This window comes from Giraffa tippelskirchi, chromosome 6, assembly GCF_054371585.1.
Source record: "Giraffa tippelskirchi isolate mGirTip1 chromosome 6, T2T-mGirTip1v1.2.pri, whole genome shotgun sequence".
NCBI classification, from domain to species: Eukaryota; Metazoa; Chordata; class Mammalia; order Artiodactyla; family Giraffidae; genus Giraffa; species Giraffa tippelskirchi.
Window position 1 is genome coordinate 160,383,995 of NC_137280.1, and position 21,503 is coordinate 160,405,497.

The following is a 21,503-nucleotide window of genomic DNA, read 5'->3' on the forward strand; positions in this document are numbered from 1 at the left end:
ACAGTGTCCTTTTGAAAAATCTGACAATTTGTAGTTAGATTACAGACATTTGAATTTCATTTCTACAATTGAAAATATTACACTTACATAATAACAAACAACAATATATTGTAGCTTTTTTACTGAAGCACTCTGCAATTAATATTTAAAGCTTTGCAATAAAATAAAATTCATTGTACTTTTTGTAAGTAAAATTACACAACACATAATGTACACTATAATTACATTAAGAACAAATAAAATGAAGCATAAAAATTCTGTACCATAACAATGGATTGTTTTAGCTGTCATTCTAAATGTTAGCTTATTTGTTATGTTTTGAGTTTTAATGTATCTTAAACCCAAGAACCTTTATTTTGAAATAATATACTAAAAATATCAAGCCTGGAGTTTAAATGTAAAACTCTCTTATGCTCTTTTTTTCTAGATCATTAGGAAATAAGAGAAATGAGATACAGATATTCTATTACTGCAAAATGCCTCCTTGCTTCCCCATATACCTCTATATCATTTCTAGGGCAAATGATACAGGACAATGGCAAATTACAACTTTGGCAAATTATAAGCTCATTTAAGTGGTTTCTTATTTAGAAAAAAGAAAAAAAAAACTAAGAAGTTCCTTTTTTGGCTTATTCATTCTCAATCTTTTTTTTTCTCTAATATATAACAGTACTATAAAAGCACTTCTTAAAATGCTCACTGTTTAAACAACACAAAATGAACTGAATAATTTATAGAATTAATCAAAGTAGATACTAGGGTGAGGTCCTAGAATTTGTTACACGTAGGGCTAAACTTGCAAGAGATCGCATGGCAAAAGTAGAGACTTTATGGCATATCCCAGCTTTCGAAATATAGTTAGAAGCCAATCGAAAAAGCCTTTCAGCACCAAAGGTATTGAAGTGCCCAGGAAGTACTTTCTCTACCAGACCTCTGTCCACTAATTCTATCAGACGTTCACAGGTTCCAACATAGTCACTTATCCTGCTGTATGGGAGCCAGTCAATTAGTGATCCATCATACACGACGTCTCCGCTGAAGAGAATCTTTCGGTCTTTGTCATGCAAGCAAATACTGCCCCTAGAATGACCAGGCATGTGCATAACAGTGAGCTGTCTGTCACCAAGGTTGATCACATCCCCTAAAAATGAAAACAGATTTACAGATAAACATGTTATATATTTGACTTCAATCACTTAAAGAATAGCAGAACACAACAGTTTTAAAGATGTTGGGAAGATGATATTTATTTTACTTTTATTGTAAAAGTAGCCTAGTAATAAAAGATGATTTAAAATAAGTTGCCTACATTTCATTACTGTTGTTTATTAGACCAGTGTTTGCCAAAGTAAACAGTGGAACACAATTTCTGCTGGTTGTTATAATACATAAAAGAAAAGATTCAGCGGTCAAATAATTTGGAAAACTCTTCCTTCAATGAAAATTAAACAGCTTTCTTTTCTGCAAGATATGCTAACGTCCATTTATTATGCTAATGTACATTGTGGATATACACAAATGAGATATGGCTGCATAGTTTCACAAATTTATTTGACAAAAAAATTCATTTTCAGAATATCCATTTTACTAATATCCTGGTGACACAATTCATGAATGATGCTCTAGTGAACAGTATTATATTTTTGCCCTTTGTTTTATCACTCTGTGGAAATTAAGGTCTGAGGAATCAGTACAAATGATGATGCTCCAGCTACTGCTATTGCTGTAACAAACTGTTCTTAGTCTTGGACCCAGGAACTTCAAGTCTTCTGTCAGAATCCACTCAACTTACTAACCTACAAGTACGGTAAAATCTCAAACTCCTCCCAGTTATTTGATAGTGGGGACGAAACCGAGCTGTATGAATACAAAATTGCGCTTTCACTGGATTTAAATCAGTGCAAACTTAGGTAAATCATAGTAAATTAAAAGATTCATATTGTTATCTCTAGTGCAAACATATACAGAAAAAAATCAAAGAAATACAGCTAAAATTAATAGTGAAATTAAAATGGCATAATAATCAGGAATCATTAAATACAAAAGAAGACAACAGAATAAAAATAAAGGCCTAAACAAGGAATGAGACATAGAAAACAAATGACAGAATGACAGACCTCAATACAACTGTGTCAGTAACTGTATTAACTGTGAAAGGGATAAACACTCTCATCAAAGGCAAAGACTGTCAGACTAGATCAAAAAAGCAAGATATGTACTCAAGTCTACGAGAGAGGAACTATAAAATCGAAGCCAAAAACAGGTTGATAAGTCATATCTTGTGAATATGAATAACAAGAACTAGAATGGCTATATTGTCAGACAAAATGAATTTTTATGTAAGGAATATTACTAGAGAAAAGAGGTACATTTTATGAGGACAAAATTAGGTCAATATCTAATGAAAAAAATTCTAAATGTGTATGTACCTAAAAGAGAGATTAAAAATTCATAAAATAAAAACAGAATTAAGATAAGAATGAACAGTTCAACAATTGTGCTTAGATATTTGAATAGCTTGAGTAATTCATAATATAAGCAGATAGAGAATCAGTACAGATACAGACTTGAACACCACCATCAGCCAACTTGACCTAGCTGACATATATAAAATAATTCATGCCAAAAGAGCAAAGAACACATTCCTTTCAATTGCACATGAAAGAGATGTTTTGTTATATCTGCACACTGAAAACTACAGAAACACTTTAAAGAGAAATCAAAGAGAACGTGGCTTCCCTTTTGGCTCAGGTGGTAAAGAACCTGCCTGCAGTGCGGGAGACCTGGGTTCGATCCCTGGGTTGGGAAGATCCCCAGGAGAAGGGAAAGGCTACCCACTCCAGTGTTCAGGCCTAGAGAATTCCACAGACTATATAGTCCATGGGGTCACAAAGAGTCAGACACGACTGAGTCACTTTCACTTTCACTTCAAAGAGAATGTGAGCAAAATGAGAAATACGCCATATCCATTGATTGGAAGACTCAAAACTGTTAAGATGGTAATTAAATTCAGTTTTTCCTATAGCTGCACTGTCTAATATGTCCTTTCTGAGATAATACAAATGTTCTGTATCAACTCTATGCAATATGGTAGACACTAGCTATATGTGTCTAATGGCACGAGAAATAAAGCTAGTGTAACTAAGAAACTAAATTTTTAATTTTAATCAATCTTAACCAATTTTTTTTCTTTTTTTATTAATAAATTTATTTATTTTAGTTGGGGGCTAATTACTTTACAATATTGTAGTGGTTTTTGCCATACATTGACATGAATCAGCCATGGGTTTACATGTGTTCCCCATCCTGAACCCCTTCCCACCTCCCTCCCCATCCCATCCCTCCGGGTCATCCCATTGCCCCAGCCCCAAGCATTTGTCTCATGCATTGAACCTGGAATGGTGTTCTGTTTCACATATGATAATATACATGTTTCAATGCTATTCTCTCAGAACATCCCACCCTCACCTTCTCCCTCAGAGTCCATAAGACTGTTCTATGCATCTGTGTCTCCTATTCTGTCTCGCATATAGGGTTATCGTTACCATCTTTAATCTTAACTAATTTAAATTTGCATTAGATAGCTACATGTATTAGATAGCTACATTCAGAGAAGAACTATACAAAAAAGATCTTCATGACTCAGATAATCATGATGGTGTGATCACTTAGCTGGAGTCAGATATCCTGGAATGCAAAGTCAAGTGGGCCTTAGGAAGCATCACTACGAACAAAGCTAGTGGAGGTGATGGAATTCTAGCTGAGCTATTTCAAATCCTCAAAGATGATGCTGTGAAACTGCTGCACTCGATATGCCAGCAAATTTGGAAAACTCACAGTGGCCACAGGACTGGAAAAGGTCAGTTTTCATTCTAATCCCAAAGAAAGGCAACGCCAAAGAATGCTCAAATTACCATACAATTGTACTCATCTCACATGCTAGCAAAGTAATGCTCAAAATTCTCCAAGCCAGGCTTCAGCAATAGGTGAATCAAGAACTTCTAGGTCTTCAAGCTGGATTTAGTAAAGCCACAAGAACCAGAGATCAAATTGCCAACACTCGTTGGATCATTGAAAAAGCAAGAGAGTTCCAGAGAAACATCTACTCCTGCTTTATTGACTATGTCAAAGCCTTTGACTGTGTGGATCACAACAAACTGTGGAAAATTCTTCAAGAGATGGGAATACTGGATCACCTTACCTGCCTCCTGAGAAAGCTGTGTGCAGGTCAAGAAGCAACAGCTAGAACCAGACATGGAACAACAGACTGGTTCCAAGTTGGAAAAGGAGTATGTCAAGGCTGTATTATTATCACCCTGCTTATTTAACCTATATGCAGAGCACATCACGCAAAACGCTGGGTTGGATGAAGCACAAGTTGGAATCAAGATTTCAGGAAGAAATATCAATAACCTAGATGTGCAGATAACACCACCCTTTTGGCAGAAAGCAAAGAAGAACTAAAGAGCCTCTTGATGAAAGTGAAAGAGGAGAGTGAAAAAGACAGCTTAAAACTCAACATTCAAAAACCTAAGATCATGGCATCCGGTTACATCACTTCATGCCAAATAGATGGGGAAACGATAGAAACAGTGAGAGACTTTTACTTTCTTGGGCTCCAAAATCACTGCAGACGGTGACTGCAGCCATGAAATTAAAAGACGCTTACCCCTTGGAAGGAAAGTTATGACCAACCTAGACAGCACATTAAAAAGCAGACACATTACTTTGCCAACAAAGGTCTGTCTAGTCAAAGCTATGGTTTTTCCAGTAGTCATGTATAAGTCATGTTGTAAGAGTTGCGACTATAAAGAAAGCTGAGCGCCAAAGAATTGATGCTTTTGAACTGTGGTGTTGGAGAAGACTCTTGAGAGTTCCTTGGACTGCAAGGAGATCCAACCAGTCAATAATGAAGGAAATTAGTCCTGAATATTCACTGAAAGGGCTGATGCTGAAGTTGAAACTCCAATACTTTGGTCACCTGGTGCCAAGAACTGACTCACTGGAAAAGACCCTGATGCTGCGAAAGAGTGAAGGGAGGAGAAGGGGATGACACAGGATAAGATGGTTGGATGGCATCACTGACTCAATGAACATGAGTTTAAGTAAGCTCCGGGAGTTGGTGATGGACAGGGAGGCCTGGTGTGCTGCAGTCCAGGGGGTCGCAAATAGTCGGACCCGACTGAGTGACTGAATTGAACTGAGCTACATGCGGCTAGTGACTACTGTAATGGTTAGTGTAGATCTATAGATTCAAGAATCTCGGTCAAAACCTTGGCATACTTTTCTATAGAAACTGAAAATCTGGCTCTAAAATTTATATGAAATGCAAATGACCTGGAAGAGCCAAAGCTGGAAGACTTAAACAATCTAATTTAAAGAATTAGAATGAAGTTTCAATAATCAGGAGAGTGTCATGCTGGCTATACGACAGACATAATCAATGAAAGAGACCAGAGTCCAGAAGAAAACATTCACATATATGGTCCGTGGATTTTTGACAAAGGTATCAACACAGAATCCACTGGGTAAAAGGACAGTCTCTTCAACTAATTGGCCTGGAATACTTTGGAAATCTATATGCAAATAAACAATAAAGCACCTCATAACCTTTCACAATCTTTGCATGAAATGTTCCCTTAGTATCTCTAATTTTCTTGATGAGATCTCTAGTCTTTCCCATTCTATTATTTTCTTCTGTTCTTTGCACTGATCACTGAGGAAGGCTTTCTTATCTCTCCTTGCTATTCTTTGGAACTCTGCATTCAAATAGGTATATCTTTCCTTTTCTCCTTTGCCTTTTGCTTCTCTTTTCTCAGCTATTTGTAAGGCCTCCTCAGACAACCATTTTGCCTTTATGCATTTCTTTTTCTTGGGGATGGTCTTGATCATCTTGTGGTGTTGGAGAAGTCTCTTGAGAGTCCCTTGGACTGCAAGGAGATCCAAGCAGTCCATCCTAAAGGAAATCAGTCCTGAATATTCATTGGGAGGAATGATGTTGAAGCTGAAACTCCAATACTTTGGCTACTTGATGCAAAGAACTGACTCACTGAAAAAGACCCTGATGCTAGGAAAGATTGAGGGCAGGAGGAGAAGGGGATGACATTGGATGAGATGGTTGGATGGCATCACTGACTTGATGGACATGAGTTTGAGTAAGCTCTGGGAGTTGGTGATGGACAGGGAGGCCTGGTGTGCTGCAGTCCATGGTGTCGCAGAGTTGGACATGACTGAACAACTGAACTAAACCTTTCACGACAATAACAAAAATTAACTCAAAATGGGTCATAATCCTAAATGTGAGAGCTTCTAAAAAAAAAAGAAGAAGAAAATCTTTCTGATTTTGGGCTAGTCAGAGAGCTCTCAGAATGACACAAAAAGCATTAAACATAAGGAAAAATGATTAATTGGACTTCATCCAAGTTAAAAACTTTCCTGCTTAAAAATATACCATTAAGGACTTCCCTGGTTGTGCAAAGGATAAGAATCTACTTGCCAAGGCAGGGCAGAGAAGTGTTAGTAGCTCAGTCTTGTCCAGCTCTTTCTGATCCCATGGACTGTAGCCTGCCAGCCTCCTCTGTCCATGGGATTTTTCAGGCAAGAGTACCAGAGTGGGTAGCCTTTCCCTTCTACAGGGAATCTTCCCGACCCAGGAACTGAGCCTGGGTCTCCTGTATTCCAGGCAGACTGCTGACCATCTGAGTAGTTCAATTACTGGTCTAGGAAGATTCCACAGTTTGCAGAGCAACTAAGCCCATGCACCACAACTACTTCAGGGCCCGCTAGCCACAACTACTGAGCCTGTGTGCCACAAGTGTGGAAGCCCATGCCGCCTAGAGCCACACACTGCAACTACGGAAGCCTGCTTATCTACACAGGCTTGTGCTCCACAAGTCGCCACAATGAGAAGCCTCTGCACCACAGCAGAGAGTAGCCCTTGCTCATCGCAAGTAGAGAAAGCTTGTGCACAGCAATCAAGGCCTAGTGCAACCAAAAAAATACAGAAAAAAAAAATTTACTTACTTAAAAAAAAAGAGGATACTATTAAGAAAATGAAAAGGCAGGACATACACTGGGAACAAACACTTGCAAAATGTACATCTGATGAAGGACTTGAATTAAGAATATATAAAGAACTCTTACAATTCAATTAGGAGAAAACAAAATTTCAATTTTTAAAAAAGAGAGAAGATTTTGATAAGATCTTTCGACAAAGAAGATATCTGAATAGCAAATAAGTGCCTGAAAAGGTGCTCAACATAATTAGTCATTAGTGAAAAGGAAATTAAAACCTCAATGAAATACCATTACATACTCACTAGAATGCCTAAAATCAAAAGAACTGACAAAATCAACTGCTGACAGAGATGTGGAGAAACTGCAACTTATACACTGTACTTGGGAATGTAAAACGGCATAATAGCACTTTGGAAAACAGCTTGGCACCTTCTTGAACTTAACATACATTTACCGTGTGTGTGTGCTGTATTCATTTCTAGCTATCCACCTAGGAAATGAAAGCATGCATCAACATAAGAACTTACATGTAAACTTTCATGCTGCATTATTCATAACAATTCCAAACTAGAAAGTTCAAATTTCCTTCAACAGGTAAATATCTAAAATGTGTTATACTGATAAATGAGTAATTTCTCAGCAACAGGAAGGAATTATTAATAGATAAAACAACACGGATGAATCTCCAAAAACAGCATGCCAAATGAAAGAAGACACAAAAGATTATATGTGATTATGTTTATAGAAAGTTTTCAGAAAAACAAAACTATAATGGCACAAACAGGTCAGTGGGTCCTGGGTGGGAGCAGAGGTTGCTCTGGTCTTGTTTTGAATCCCAGTAATTATTAATACATTAAGATGGAATCAGGTACTCCCAAATTTCCCCACATTCCAGTCATAAGGGACCAGACTCCTTCACAGGATAATTGTTCCAGATTTAAGGTGCTTCTGGGGATCACAAACCACTGCCATTTCCTGTATGATTGACAAGTAAGGTAAAGGATATTATAGCTAAGTTGATTTAATAATAGAACTGCTGCAGACAGACTGTTTAATAAATGTACAGAAAGAAGAAGAATGAGGGAAGTTTGATGCTAAAAATGAAGCTATATAGAATTACCAACGGAGGGATAGAGTCTTACGGAGTTTTGATATTCAAGGCCAGGTGATATTCAAAATACTTAGCAGTAAATAAGACATAAACACCCACCTATCAAAATGGACACCAACTGTAAACAATTGATAAGGCCACAGTGGTGGATTATTAATATTAGGTCTGCCATTATCATATGTAGAAAGCAATGGCACCCTACTCCAGTACTCTTGCCTGGGAAACCCCATGGACGGAGGAGCCTGGTAGGCTCCATGCAGCCCATGGGGTCGTGAAGAGTCAGACATGACTGAGCAACTTCACTTTCACTTTTCACTTTCATGCACTAGAGGAGGAAATGGTAACCCACTCCAGTATTCTTGCCTGGAGAATCCCAGGGATGGTGGAGCCTGGTGGGCTGCCGTCTATGGGGTCGCACAGAGTCGGACACGACTGACGCGACTTAGCAGCAGCAGCAGCATTACCATATAGCTTTATAAATACCTCCCCTATGCTTATAATGCTAACACACATAATTTCATCAAGACCTCTCTTACAAGAACCAAAATTGTCTATGAAATGAATAATTTAATATGTAAATTTGTTAAAAAATATATATATATATATCACATACTATCCTTCCAACCCTTCACCCTAACCCAGTTTTCACCACATTCCAACCACACTAGACTTTTCTTGGCTTTTCAAATATCTTTTCCCATCTTGGCATTCTCCATTTTTAATTTTTATTTCACTTTTAATTAAAGAACTAAATTACATATTTCAAATAAAACATTTCAGGAGGGCTTAAAATGTAAGAAAACATTCTTTGCCCCATTCTGGCTCTATCTTCAATCCTGCTCCCAACAGACAACCACTTTTAACAATTTCAGCAACTTTTTCTGGTAGTTGCCTCTACTAGATATGTTGTTTGTTGTTCAATCTCTCAGTTTTGTCCAACTCTCTGCGACCCCATGGACTGCAGCACACCAGGCTTCCCTGTCCTTTACTTTCTCCTGGTGTTTGCTCAAATTCATGTCTATTGAGTCGGTGATGCATCCAACCATCCCATCTTCTGTCATCCCCTTCTTCTCCTGCCTTCAATCCTTCCCAGCATCAGGGTGTTTTCCAGTGAGTCGACTCTTCCCATCAGGTGGTCAAAGTATTATTTACAGATGACTACTAGGAATAATCATCTGTAAATAATGTTTATAGCTCATACTCTACTGATTTCATTCATGTATTATCATTTCTTGGTTTTTAATTTTAGATGTTATTCACTGACTTCCACTATGAAACAAGGATTTTTAGTAGCTTTTTTTACTCTTCTCTACCTACCATCACCACACATGTATACATCTCATCCTCCCACCCCTCAAAAGAATGATTCAACTTCTTAGATCTGGAATCCTCTACGCCTGAGGTTCTCTTGTTGTCAGTGTCATCCTTTGCCATCATCCTGATGCTTCCTTTCAACTTTGTCTTGAAATAGATCTCCTACATCCTGTATTCCATGTCTTTCTCTCGGTTTACTTCTTTATTTTGAAGGGAGTAAACAGGATAAAGATACATCTTAAAAAGTGAAGTTGCTCAGTCGTGTCCAACTCTTTGCAACCCTATGGACTGTAGCCCCCAGGCCCCCGCATCCATGGGATTTTCCAGGCAATAATACTGGAGTGGGTTGTCATTTCCTTCTCCAGGGGATCTTCCCGACTCAGGGATTGAACTCAGGTCTCCCGAATTGCAGGCAGACTCTTTACTGTCTGAGCCACCAGAGACTATAAGATGTATCTTAGTAGCTTCCTAAGTAATAGCACGTGGGAAATAATTTTTTGAAAGCTTGACTGATACTGGAATGGATGTCAGAATTCTAAGTTGGAAATTGGTTTTATTCAAATAAGTCACAGCTCTTCTTTTCTAGCTCTAAAGCCATCATGATTGGTATAGATGACCTTTTTTGTTTAAATTTGTAAGTCTGTAGACTCTTCTTTGATCCCAGCATTCTGAAATCTTATAATAACGTGCCGTGGGTTGAATATCTTTTCCTCTATGGGCTCTTTCAATCTGAAAATGTACATCCCTTCATCATGGGATATTTTCTCTACTATTCCTCTACTTTCTCTATTTGCTCTATCTGTGCTCTTATTATTCCAATGTCAGATTTTTCACACTGGTTCTTTACTGGTTTTCTCCTAGTTTTTCATTTTGCCTATCTGCTCCTTTGGTACGTTTTCAACTTCATCTTCCAGACCTTCCACTAAATAATTTCTGACATTTTAAATTCCAAGGGTTCTTTTAGGAGTGTGAATATGGTTCTGCCTGTTGCTTATTTTTATGGCATCCGATTGTCTCTCAGATATCTTGAATGCAATAGCTTCTGTTATCCCCTGATGATATTAATGATTGTCCTCTCTTCTCAAGTCGCTTTATGTTCTTTTAGTATTTTACTTCATGTGAGAGGATTTTCTCAGATTTTTTTCATAATGCTTGATTGCCTGTTTAAGAGTTGGAGGATACTGAAAAAGCTGTTTGAAGCACATGCATGGCACCCGGTGATGCAGACTTCATTGTAGAAAGTTTAAGCCACTTAGGAATCAGCATCTTAACCTTTACTCCAGGGCTGGGCAGATTTCCAGATAAGATTCTTCCAATTTCCTACCTGGGGGTATTGGGGCTAAAGGCCTGGCTCTCATTCTGGGAAACTAGTAAAGAACATATGTATTATCTTATCTATTCATTTTCTGCATTTTTATATACATTCACATACACATCTCTCTCCTATTTTCCATCTGAACCCTTGAGCTCATTAGTACTCGGCATCCCTCAATCAAGAAACCCTTTTGCTTCATTCTCCCCAGAGAACCAACTAACTTTGGGGAGAGGAGCGTTCACTTAGGAAGAAGAATTCCAGAGTTCTAACTGCTTCTTAAGTGGCTTTCCATCAATTCTACTTATTTTAGTTTTCTTCACTTTGCCCCTGCTAAGGTACTGGCTACTGCTAATTCTTGAGCCTATTAATCTCCTGCAGAACAAGGTGGACTGGCTCTCAATTTTCTATTGCCAGCCTAGGATAAAACTGCTGACTCAGTCATCACAGGATTGGCAAGATCCCCTGGAGAAGGAAATGGCAACCTGCTCCAGTATTCCTGCCTGGGAAATCCCAAGGACAGAGAAGCCTGGCGGGCCACAACCTATGGCGTCGCAAAGAGTTGGACACGACTTTGCAACTAAACAACAACAACAATGCAAAACAGAACCTCAGTCAATGTGGATTTATACATAAAACAGACAAACCACAGTCCATTCGCTGCAATCGTAGTGAGATTTTGAGAGGGAGTCAAATTAAATGTGTTCGTTCAACCTGCTGCCTTCTGGAATCTATTTTTTGTTTTTAATCTCCCCAAATGATCTAAGTTTACCCCAAACAACTGTTGTAATATCTTGATGACTCTGGGAAAATCATTTAAACATGTATAACAGGAGCCAAAATGCCTGCCTGTTGTGAAAAACAGAATGATGTGTGCCCATTCAAGGAGAACGTGCTGTTGTCTACCTAGGGTTTATTGCTGTCTTCTTATGGGAAGATAGGGTTTCAGTATTAGTAGGGTGAGTAGCTTTTTTCATCAAAAATGATGCAGCGGATGATGACCTCACCTTGTCCTCCTCACCCCTCATACGCAAGTCAGCTTGTGGGTTCGTGATAAAGTGCACAGACTCATGCTTCTCCGCGACAGGTGATCACCAATACACTCAATGAAGCGCAGGAAGCTAGTGAATTCAGCCTCCTCATTTCTAACTCAAACAATGAAGACGATGCTGTTAGGTATGTGCTGTTCACATGTGTGTGTAATTGCATATGAATATTCTTTGCATATGAAGTTTTATATAAATAATATCTCCTTCCAGGCACCTGGATTATGATAATATTAAGTTAGCAGGCCACACCATTCAGAAGAGACGGGAAATTAATATTCCTGAGAAAAGAAGATATTGGATTCTACCTGAGAGGGTGAAACATCCAGCTCCTAATGAAAAACAAGTTTTAATTTAACACAGTAGTATCACCTTCCAAGTGTTTAGTAAATATTAAGCTTTCTTTTCACACTTTCAAAGGCTTAAAGCATCACACAGGTAGGTTCCAAGTCCCTTTCAACTCCAAAAGTCTATAATTCTAGCACTGACTGGGATTTAAGAAATCTGATTTCTAGTCCAGGCTTTTTCCCTCACAGACTATGTGATTTCAGGCATAATATTCAAGCCTGTGTGGACTCTTCATCTATAAAACAGTATTTCTTATCACTCTTTCATCATTGATTTCCTGACACAGGAGCCAAAGTAAATAAATCAAAAGTCATTTATTCTTTTAAACAACTTAAATATATTTTAAATACTGATGCAAAACTTTTTTTTTTTTTTTCTTTATAAAGGATGCTGTTTATTTGAACAGTGGTGGGAAAAAGATAGGATGAGGAAGATCGCATTGAGTTGGCACAAGTTAAATCTTTCTTATCTTTTACTCTTCTTTTTTTTTTTATAAATTTATTTATTTTAGTTGGGGGCTAATTAGCCCCCAACAAAACTTTTCTTTTTTTGGGGGGGTCTGAATTAATTTAGTCTGAATACCCATCAATTGCATGGAAATCCTACTTCTAAAAGTATTAATTTCAAAGAAATATAGTAATAAAAACACACAATGTAAATTTAAATTTAGTTTTCTTTCACCTCAAAGTGTCAGCTAATGTAAGGCTCCCATCTAAACCACTTTTTTTTTAAATCTTCAGATTTAAAATTTTAATGAATAGACTTTGTAAAGTGGTGTGTAAATTACAGAATCTTGCTATTTTTTATATGTCAAGTGATCAAGGTCTCATCTGTAAGATAAACTCATTTTCATAAAGTACTTCATTATTTGTCATACCGGTTGGTCATGAAGTGAGCCTTACTGTACTGCAGCAACTGGATTTTTTTTTTGCCTCAGAATAGTTTAATAAATTAAATTGGCAAATAAAATAGTTTCAAGATAGAAAGGAAAGGGGGTTTCATATTCTATTCAGAATTACCATAAAAATATATTTTGGGGATAGGATTAACGTGTGGTCTACATGCTTTGATTTACTGTGCCTGCGTTGGAATCCTAGCTTTTGTCTCTATCTTGCTCTGTGGCCCCTAGGCAAGCCATTTAATTGAAGCCATTTAAGCAGCCTCACTTCAAACGTGTTGGGAGGATAAAATGGTATCAACAGTAGCATTCTAAAAAGAACAAAGAAATTAATATACAAATATCACTGATGTGACCAATTGGCTCAAGCATTTGGCTCAATCATTTAAGTGCCTGTGTGGGGTTGGAGGGGTTGGAGCCCTACACTATTTTATTCCATTAATTTCTTTCTGAACCCCATTCTGTTTTTCGCAGAGCCAAAGAGGCCCAAGGTTATCTATGCTTAGTCCACATACTTCACCGTTATGGGCACAGCCTCCTTATTGTTTCTCAGGCCTGGCTTTCAGCCAGAACAGAGAGGTGTCATAACGTTAAAACTCAGGCACATTCTACTTTGTATGTTAACTATCAAGCTTTTTCTCTTTAGAGGCAGCATCAGGAGCGGAAACCTATTTGGAAGCTAAGGATGCGTGAGCAGATTAGAATCACTGCTCTCTAATGGCTTTCTAAGCCTACAGGTGGGCACTGTCCGTACGGAGCTGATGGAGTCAGCAGTTCTCAAAAAGCACAGACCCAACGACACGCACTCTCTCCACGAAGCGTCATTCCTTAGAAGTCTCTTCGCTAGAAAAGTGCCTGCAAATGACAGACATGTCTGCGGGGAAAAGAATGGGAATCCTAGTGACCAGTCTCTGGTAGTGTTACTGCACACCATAGACCTTACAGAGGAAACTGACTAGGGGGTGGGGCCGGCTTTCAGTCGAGTACTCGGCATCGGTACCCGGCGTCAGAGCTGGTCTCTGGTAGGAAAGGTTGCGATGGCCTTTCAGCGATGGTGGAGTGAGTGGGCTTTTTTGGCCCCGGAGGGGAAGGGAAAAACTGAAGCAAGTGTTTATGCGATGTGACAAAACAAACCAACCCCCCACCCCACCCCCTCAACCTCAGAGCCAGCAGGTCTGCAACAAGCATCCCTCGGAACCGTCTCTCCCGCAACCCCTTCCCTTAAATGAGAGAAAGTGCCCGAGAGGGGGCGGAGGGGTGCGCATTACCGTCCTGCAGGACGAGGGTGGGCTGCACCGCCTGCACTCGGAACTGCCTGGCCCTCCAGCCGGGGCTCGGCGCCCGCACCACCTCGCTGTCGGACAGCCAGGTCACGGTCTCGAAGTTGTCCCCGCGGGCCAGCGCCTCGGCCTCGGCGTGGTGCACCGCCACCCGGTCGAACTGGTAGAGGCCGCCCGAGTGGTCGAAGTGCACGTGGGTAGCCACGGCCAGCAGCGGCCGGCACGCCGCGTCGTCTTTGGCCGCGCGGTCCCGCAGGAGGCCGGAGGAGTACAGGTACTCGGGAAGGCTGCGCAGCCCCAGGCCGGTGTCGATCACCACGTCCTGCTCGGAGCCCCGCACCAGCCAGATGTTGGCGCGGTTGCCCGACTCGTAGAAGCGTTCCTGAATCCAGAAGATGCCGTCGCCCAGGGACTTGTGGGCGTACCACTCGAGCGCCGACATGCTGCGCGGGGTATGGCGGCCCAAGCCGAGCGGCGGTTTGTGGGCGCGCGCGCGCGCGTGTGTGTGCCTTCCCGCGGGCGGTCCGGACTCGGGCGCTGCGGCCGTGTGGGGCCGTCCGACCGCAGCCGCGGACGAGGCGCAGAGCCGGGAGGGGGCGGGCGGGGAATGCGGCTGCGGTGGGTGTGTGTGTGTGTGGGTGTGTGTGTGTGTGTGGAGAACTAGGCGAGAAGGAAGGACTCGGGGAGAGGCGCTGCTTGGCGCGTCCGTCCGCGCCCTCACGCCGGGTCCGCGGAGAGCAGACGCCGCTCTCTCCGCGCCTGGGCGCCGGAACAATCGCAGCCGTGACTGGCCGCAGCACCAGGAACGTTAACGCACGGTCCAATGCAGTAGTCGGGAGATCCAGAAAGTGGCACTCTTCCTAACCTCAGGGGGGTCGGACCGCAGAGGCCTTAGAGCGAGGGGGGGCGGTGCGAGGAAGGCAGGCCGCCCACCCGCCGCGCGCCGCGACGCGCATTTCCAGCCGGCGCAGAAAGAGTCAGGCCAAGGCTGGGGGGGCGGGGCTAGACGACTACGGCGCCTGCCGAGGGCTAAAAAACCTCTGGGCCCGGAGGGCGGGGCCTCGGTCGGGAGTGGGCGGGGATAACTGGTTGGGATCCGAACGCCGCTCCGAGGCCGCGTGGGGGGAGGAGCGCGCCTTCTCCAGAGGTGGAACCGGCTAGCTCTGGAGCGCCGGAACCTTCGGTCTGCACCCCTTGGTTGCCGGCCGGCAGTTCGGCCGCACGCTTTCCCCGAGCCCCGAGCCTTAGCGAGCAGGTAACTGAGGAGGCAATCGAGGGCTTGGGAGGAGTTGGGTGTGTGTGTTGGGGGGGGGGGTGTAGTTAAAGGGGCACGTGGAGAAGGTGGGAGGAAGTCAGCCGAGGAGATTCATTAAAGCGCCTCTGGGTTGAGGGGCGTTGGAAGATTAAGCTTTTAGCTCCCCTTCTCCTAATCCCTTCACACTCTTTAAAAAAAATCGTAGTTTCCACAGTTTACCTAGTCTACGCTTCTCAGGACTGTTTGCGGTGAGTTAGAAGGGAATTGATGCTCTTAGTGCCGGAGGTGTGATGGGCTCAAACGCGAGTCATTGCCGCAGACTTGCAGCTAAGGACAGAGTATTCAGTATGTTTTCTTAACTGTTAGCACTTTATCCTGTGTTCCGGGGAGGGATGTTTTTGATAAGGTTTTTCTTCTCTTCTAAAAGAATTATATATTCGTTCCCCTGCCTTCCCTTGTTTTTGGTGAGTTTGTCCGCTCTTGGAAGAGAGCAAAGAAAGTTGGTAGAGAAAGACCCAACTAAAGAGAGGTGGAAGCAGCCGCACCTTGAGAAGACAGGAAAAGTGGATAATGACATGGGTGTGGCCCCACCAGCCGCAGAGATCACCCCCACTAATAACACCAGGTTCCTGCTGTCCCCATCCCGCATCTTCTCGCTGTTGAAACACCCATTTAGGCTTTAAAAATTCCATTGAGAACTTGACTAACCTCCCTGCTCAGCCAGGGAAAATTATGAAGACTCATGAGACAGCATTATGAAAGATAATTATGAAAACACTCACTGTGGCAGCTACTAATAAGCCTTCAGAGAGGGAGAGGTGTATTCTCCCCTACAGTTAAGTCTTGGATGAGGATGTAGCCTTTCTGAATATTTGCCTAACTTAGTTAGAATTTATCCACACATTCAGTTCTGCAAGCTAAGTGATGTGTAAAAATACAGATTTTTTTTTTTTTTTAAGATCACAATCTGGGTTCTCAAGGAATTTGAAGGAAGATAATATTTGCACACAAATGTTGGCAATATAAAGCAAATGAGCTATGTCCCCAGAGGAAGTAAAAACTAGGTTCTATGAGAATATGCATGGAAGGAACTGTTTTGGAGTAGCAATTTGAGCTAGCCTTAAAAGACCACTGTTTGTTAGCATGATCTCAGCAGGGGCATACAGACCTCTCTGTCATTTTATATTTCCTCTAGTCAAAAGGAGGTGAATTGGAGTGATATCCTTACCAGGCTATGAGCTCAGCAGTAATTCTCCCGATTTTTATTGGACTTTTACCAGGCTGTGGTTAGTAATAGGACAGGAAAAGGTGAATGAGTCTTCGAAGAGGTCTTCACACTTACAGATCCTTCTGCTTGTACATTTTCCTCTATATATCCTTTCCTAGTTCTCAGCATGGCTTTTTCCTTCTCTATGTCGGGTTTGTGTTCAAATATTACAAGATACAGAAGAACTTCTTTAACCAGTCTTTCTATAATAGCACCCATATTTCCTGCTTTTTTTTTTTCATAGCACTGATCACTACCTGACACTTCCTATAAAGTACATTTTTTTTTCATTTCCCATAATAGACTGTGAGCATTATGAAAGCAAGGATTTTGTTTTGTTCACTATTATATTCCAATTATGTAGAAGATGGTCTGACACAGAGGGTACTTAATAAATACTTGAAGAGTGGATAATTGAAGAAATTGCTGAGGAGATAGACAAGAACTGACAATTACATCATGATTTTTAAAAAGGCAATAAAAGCAATGTGTGTGCTATGTCACTTCAGTCATGACCAACTCTGTGACCCTATGGACCATAGACCTTGTGGACATAGGCTCCTCTGTCCGTGGGATTCTCCAGGCAAGAATACTGGAGTGGGTTGCCATGCCCTCCTCCAGGGGATCTTCCCGGCCCAGGGATCAAACCCGAATCTCTTATGTCTTCTTCATTGGCAGGCAGGTTCTTTGCCACTAGCGCCACCTGGGAAGCCCCCAAAGCAGTGTAGTACTTGAGAAACAGGAAAGAGATAAGTCTGCCTCCACTTAGGGTGGAGGAAATGGTAGAAGAGAAGTAGTATTTGCATAGTATTTTCAGTGATGATGGGACTTGGTCAGGTGGATGTGGCATTCCAGGCAAAAGGAATGCAACATGCAACAGCTGGAATATCAGTGTTGGGAGTGGTTAGAGTTGGGGTGGGAGGATGGTGCAGGATGCAAGAGAAGGAAAGTTAGATCCCAAAGCTCTGTTAGTTAAGAAGAGTGAGACATTAAGGTTTGTGTTCAAGAGAGATGACTGTAGAACGGATTGAAAGGATGAGTCTAGCCATTAGAGGGGCTTCCCAAGTGGATAAATGGTAAAAAGTCTGCCTGCCAATGCAGAGAGACCTGGCTTCAATCCCTGGGCCAGGAAGGTCCCCTGGGGGAGGAAATGGTAACCCACTCCAGTATTCTTGCCTGGGAAATTCCACGGATAGAGGATCCTGGAGGGCTACAGTCCATGGGGTCGTGAAGAGTCAGACACGACTGAGCGATTGAGTGGGCACATGCGGCCATGAGAAGGTTACTTGTTCTGTATTAGAGATCCAGGCAAGAGATGGTGAAGCCCTGAACTAAGGCAGAAGTAGAGAAAGGCAAACTTGTAAGAAGGGACACAGAGCTGATTGTCTTCTATGGGTAGATGAGGGGATCGAGGGAGGTGGAGACGAGGTCAGCATGACTGTTAGTTTCTAATTAGGGCAATTGAGGTGTCATTCATCAGGAAAGATCCTGTGACCTGGCTTTCAGTGCCTCTCCTAGCTTCCATGTCTGCTTGTATCTGTGTATTATTAACCTAGGTAATATGTGCAAGAAACTTAACTGTGAGACGTGGAGGACAGCACAGTTCAGTTCAGTTCAGTTCAGTTGCTCAGTCGTGTCAGACTCTTTGAGACCCCATGAACCACAGCACGCCAGGCCTCCCTGTCCATCACCAACTCCTGGAGTCCACCCAAACCCACGTCCATCGAGTCGGTGATGCCATCCAGCCATCTCATCCTCTGTCGTCCCCTTCTCTTCCTGCCCTCAATCTTTCCCAGCATCAGGGTCTTTTCCAATGAGTCAGCTCTTCACATCAGGTGGCCAAAGTATTGGAGTTTCAGCTTCAACATCAGTCCTTCCAATGAACACCCAGGGCTGATCTTTAGGATGAACTGGTTGGATCTTCTTGCAGTCCACGGGACTCTGAAGAGTATTCTCCAGCACCACAGTTCAAAAGCATCAATTCTTTGGCGCTCAGCATTCTTTATAGTCCAATTCTCACATCTATACATGACTACTGGAAAAACCATAGCCTTGACGAGAGGGACCTGTGTTGACTAAGTGATGTCTCTGCTTTTTAATATGCTGTCTAGGTTGGTCATAACTTTCCTTCCAAGGAGCAAGCGTCTTTTAATTTCATGGCTGCAGTCACCATCTGCAGAGATTTTGGAGCCCCCCAAAATAAAGTCAGCCACTGTTTCCACTCTTTCCCCATCTATTTGCCATGAAGTGATGGAACTGGATGCCATGATCTTAGTTTTCTGAATGTTGAGCTTTAAGCCAACTTTTTCACTCTCCTCTTTCACTTTCATCAAGAGGCTCTTTAGTTTTTCAGTTTCTGCCATAAGGGTGGTGTCATCTGCATATCTGAGGTTATTGATATTTCTTCTGGCAATCTTGATTCCAGCTTGTGCTTCCTCCAGCCCAGCATTTCTCATGATGTACTTTGCATATAAGTTAAATAAGCAGGGTAGCAATATATAGCCTTGATGTACTCCTTTCCCAATTTGGAACCAGTCTGTTGTTCCATGTCCAGTTCTAACTGTTGCTTCCTGACCTGCATACAGATTTCTCAAAAGGCAGGTCAGGTGGTCTGGTATTCCCATCTCTTTTAGAATTTGTTGTGGTATGTGTATGACAAACTGTGGATTACAGTTTGTTGTGATCCACACAGTCAAAGGCTTTGACATAGTCAACAGAGAAGAAGTGGATGTTTTTCTGGAACTCTCTTGCTTTTTCTGTGATCCAGTGGATGTTGGCAATTTGATATCTGGTTCTTCTGCCTTTTCTAAATCCAGCTTGAACATCTGGAAGTTCTTGATTCACGTATTGTTGAAGCCTGGCTTGGAGAATTTTGAACATTACTTTGCTAGTGTGTGAGATGAGTGCAGTTGTGAGGTAGTTTGAACATACTTCGGCAATGCCTTTTTTGGGATTGGAATGAAAACTGACCTTTTCCAGTCCTGTGGCCACTGCTAGTTTTCCAAATTTGCTGGCATATTTAGTGCAGCACTTTCACAGCATCACCTTTTAGGTTTTGAAATAGCTCGACTGAAATTACATCACCTCCACTAGCTTGTTCATAGAGATGCTTCCTAAGGCCCACTTGACTTCACATTCCAGGATGTCTGGCTCTAGGTGAGTGATCACACCATCGTGGTTATCTGGGTCATGAAGCTCTTTTTTGTATAGTTCTTCTGTGTGTTCTTGCCACCTTTTCTTAATATCTTCTGCTTCTGTTGGATCCATACCGTTTCTGTCCTTTATTGAGCCCATCTTTGCATGAAATGTTCCCTTGGTATCTCTAATTTTCTTGAAGAGATCTCTAGTCTTTCCCATTCTGTTGTTTTCCTCTATTTCTTTGCATTGATCACTGAGGAAGGCTTTCTTATCTCTCCCTGCTATTCTTTGGAACTCTGCATTCAGATGGCTCTATCTTTCCTTTTTTCCTTTGCCTTTCACTTCTCTTCTTTTCTCAGCTATTTGTAAGGCCTCCTCAGACAACCATTTTGCCTTTTTGAATTTCTTTTTCTTGGGGATGGTCTTGATCACTGCTTCCTGTACAATGTCCCTAACCTCCGTCCATAGTTCTTCAAACTTCCATCCTTAGTTCTTCAGGCACTCTAGCAGATCTATTTGAATCTATTTGTCACTTCCACTGTATAATCATAAGGGATTTGATTTAGGTCATACCTGAATGGTTTAGTGGTTTTCCCTACTTTCTTCAATTTAAGTCTGAATTTGGCAATGAGGAGTTCATGATCTGAGCCACAGTCAGCTCCTAGCCTTGTTTTTGCTGACTGTATAGAGCCTCTCCATCTTTGGCTGCAAAGAATATAACCAATCTGATTTTGGTATTGACCATCTGGTGATGTCCATGTGTAGAGTCGTCTCTTGAGTTGTTGGAAGAGAGTGTTTGCTATGACCAGTGTGTTCTCTTGGCAAAACTCTGTTAGCCTTTGCCCCATTTCGTTTTGTACTCCAAGGCCAAATTTGCCTGTTACTCCACGTATCTCTTGACTTCCTACTTTTGCATTCTAGTCCAAATCAACCATAAGTAAATAAATAAGCAAACAACATTGATTGTGAAACTGTTGCTGTATACAGAGTATTCTGCTAAACAGTGGGGGATATAAGATTTCTAGTGTTAATACATTTGAAGAAACAAAAAAATGGAAGTGAAACTCCTTTGTAAAAGACTCTTCTCCCAGAAGAGGCATTGTCTGTATTTCTTCCAGAATTGAAGAAAGCAGCAACATATATCACCTCAGTTTTTAAAAATCCATGTATTTTAACAGAAGAATCTTTCCAAAAGCAAGTTGGAATGAACTGACAGATGTGATGTTGAGCAAGTTAAACTGGATCTTAAGGTGAAAAGGGATGCAGCCAGCCAAAGAGGAAGTGGTTTCCAGTGGAGAGAGTGCTAGTCAAAAAATGATTGCAGGCCAGTGAGTCGGGAGGATCGGTGCAACCATCATAAAAGGGCTCTCAATACTTGGAATAGCGAGTTTGAACTTAATTATCTAGCCAAGAGGAAACAGAAGAGGAGCATTTAATCAGAACTATGCTTTAGAATGAATATAATAAAATTCATTTTATTTTATTAAAATGAATAAAATAAACAGGAAGAACAGGGG

General features: G+C 41.5%; 1 protein-coding gene across 8 annotated transcripts in view; it reads left to right on the forward strand.

The window, feature by feature from the left end:
• Positions 1 to 12,454: 12,454 nt before the first annotated feature.
• The window catches only part of POLR3G (RNA polymerase III subunit G), a 46,764-nt gene continuing 37,715 nt past the window's right edge, over positions 12,455 to 21,503 (forward strand). For 5 of the 8 annotated variants that reach the window (XM_081504938.1, XM_081504941.1, XM_081504939.1 and 2 more), the window contains exon 1: positions 12,455 to 14,778. In XM_081504938.1, the coding sequence (XP_081361064.1) occupies positions 14,160 to 14,778 (619 nt within the window). In that variant the 5' untranslated portion in view covers positions 12,455 to 14,159. Of the gene's footprint in view, positions 14,779 to 15,446; positions 15,582 to 15,636; positions 15,830 to 21,503 lie in introns of those variants that run through there. The other 3 variants (XM_081504946.1, XM_081504943.1, XM_081504944.1) reach the window with 3 other exon arrangements.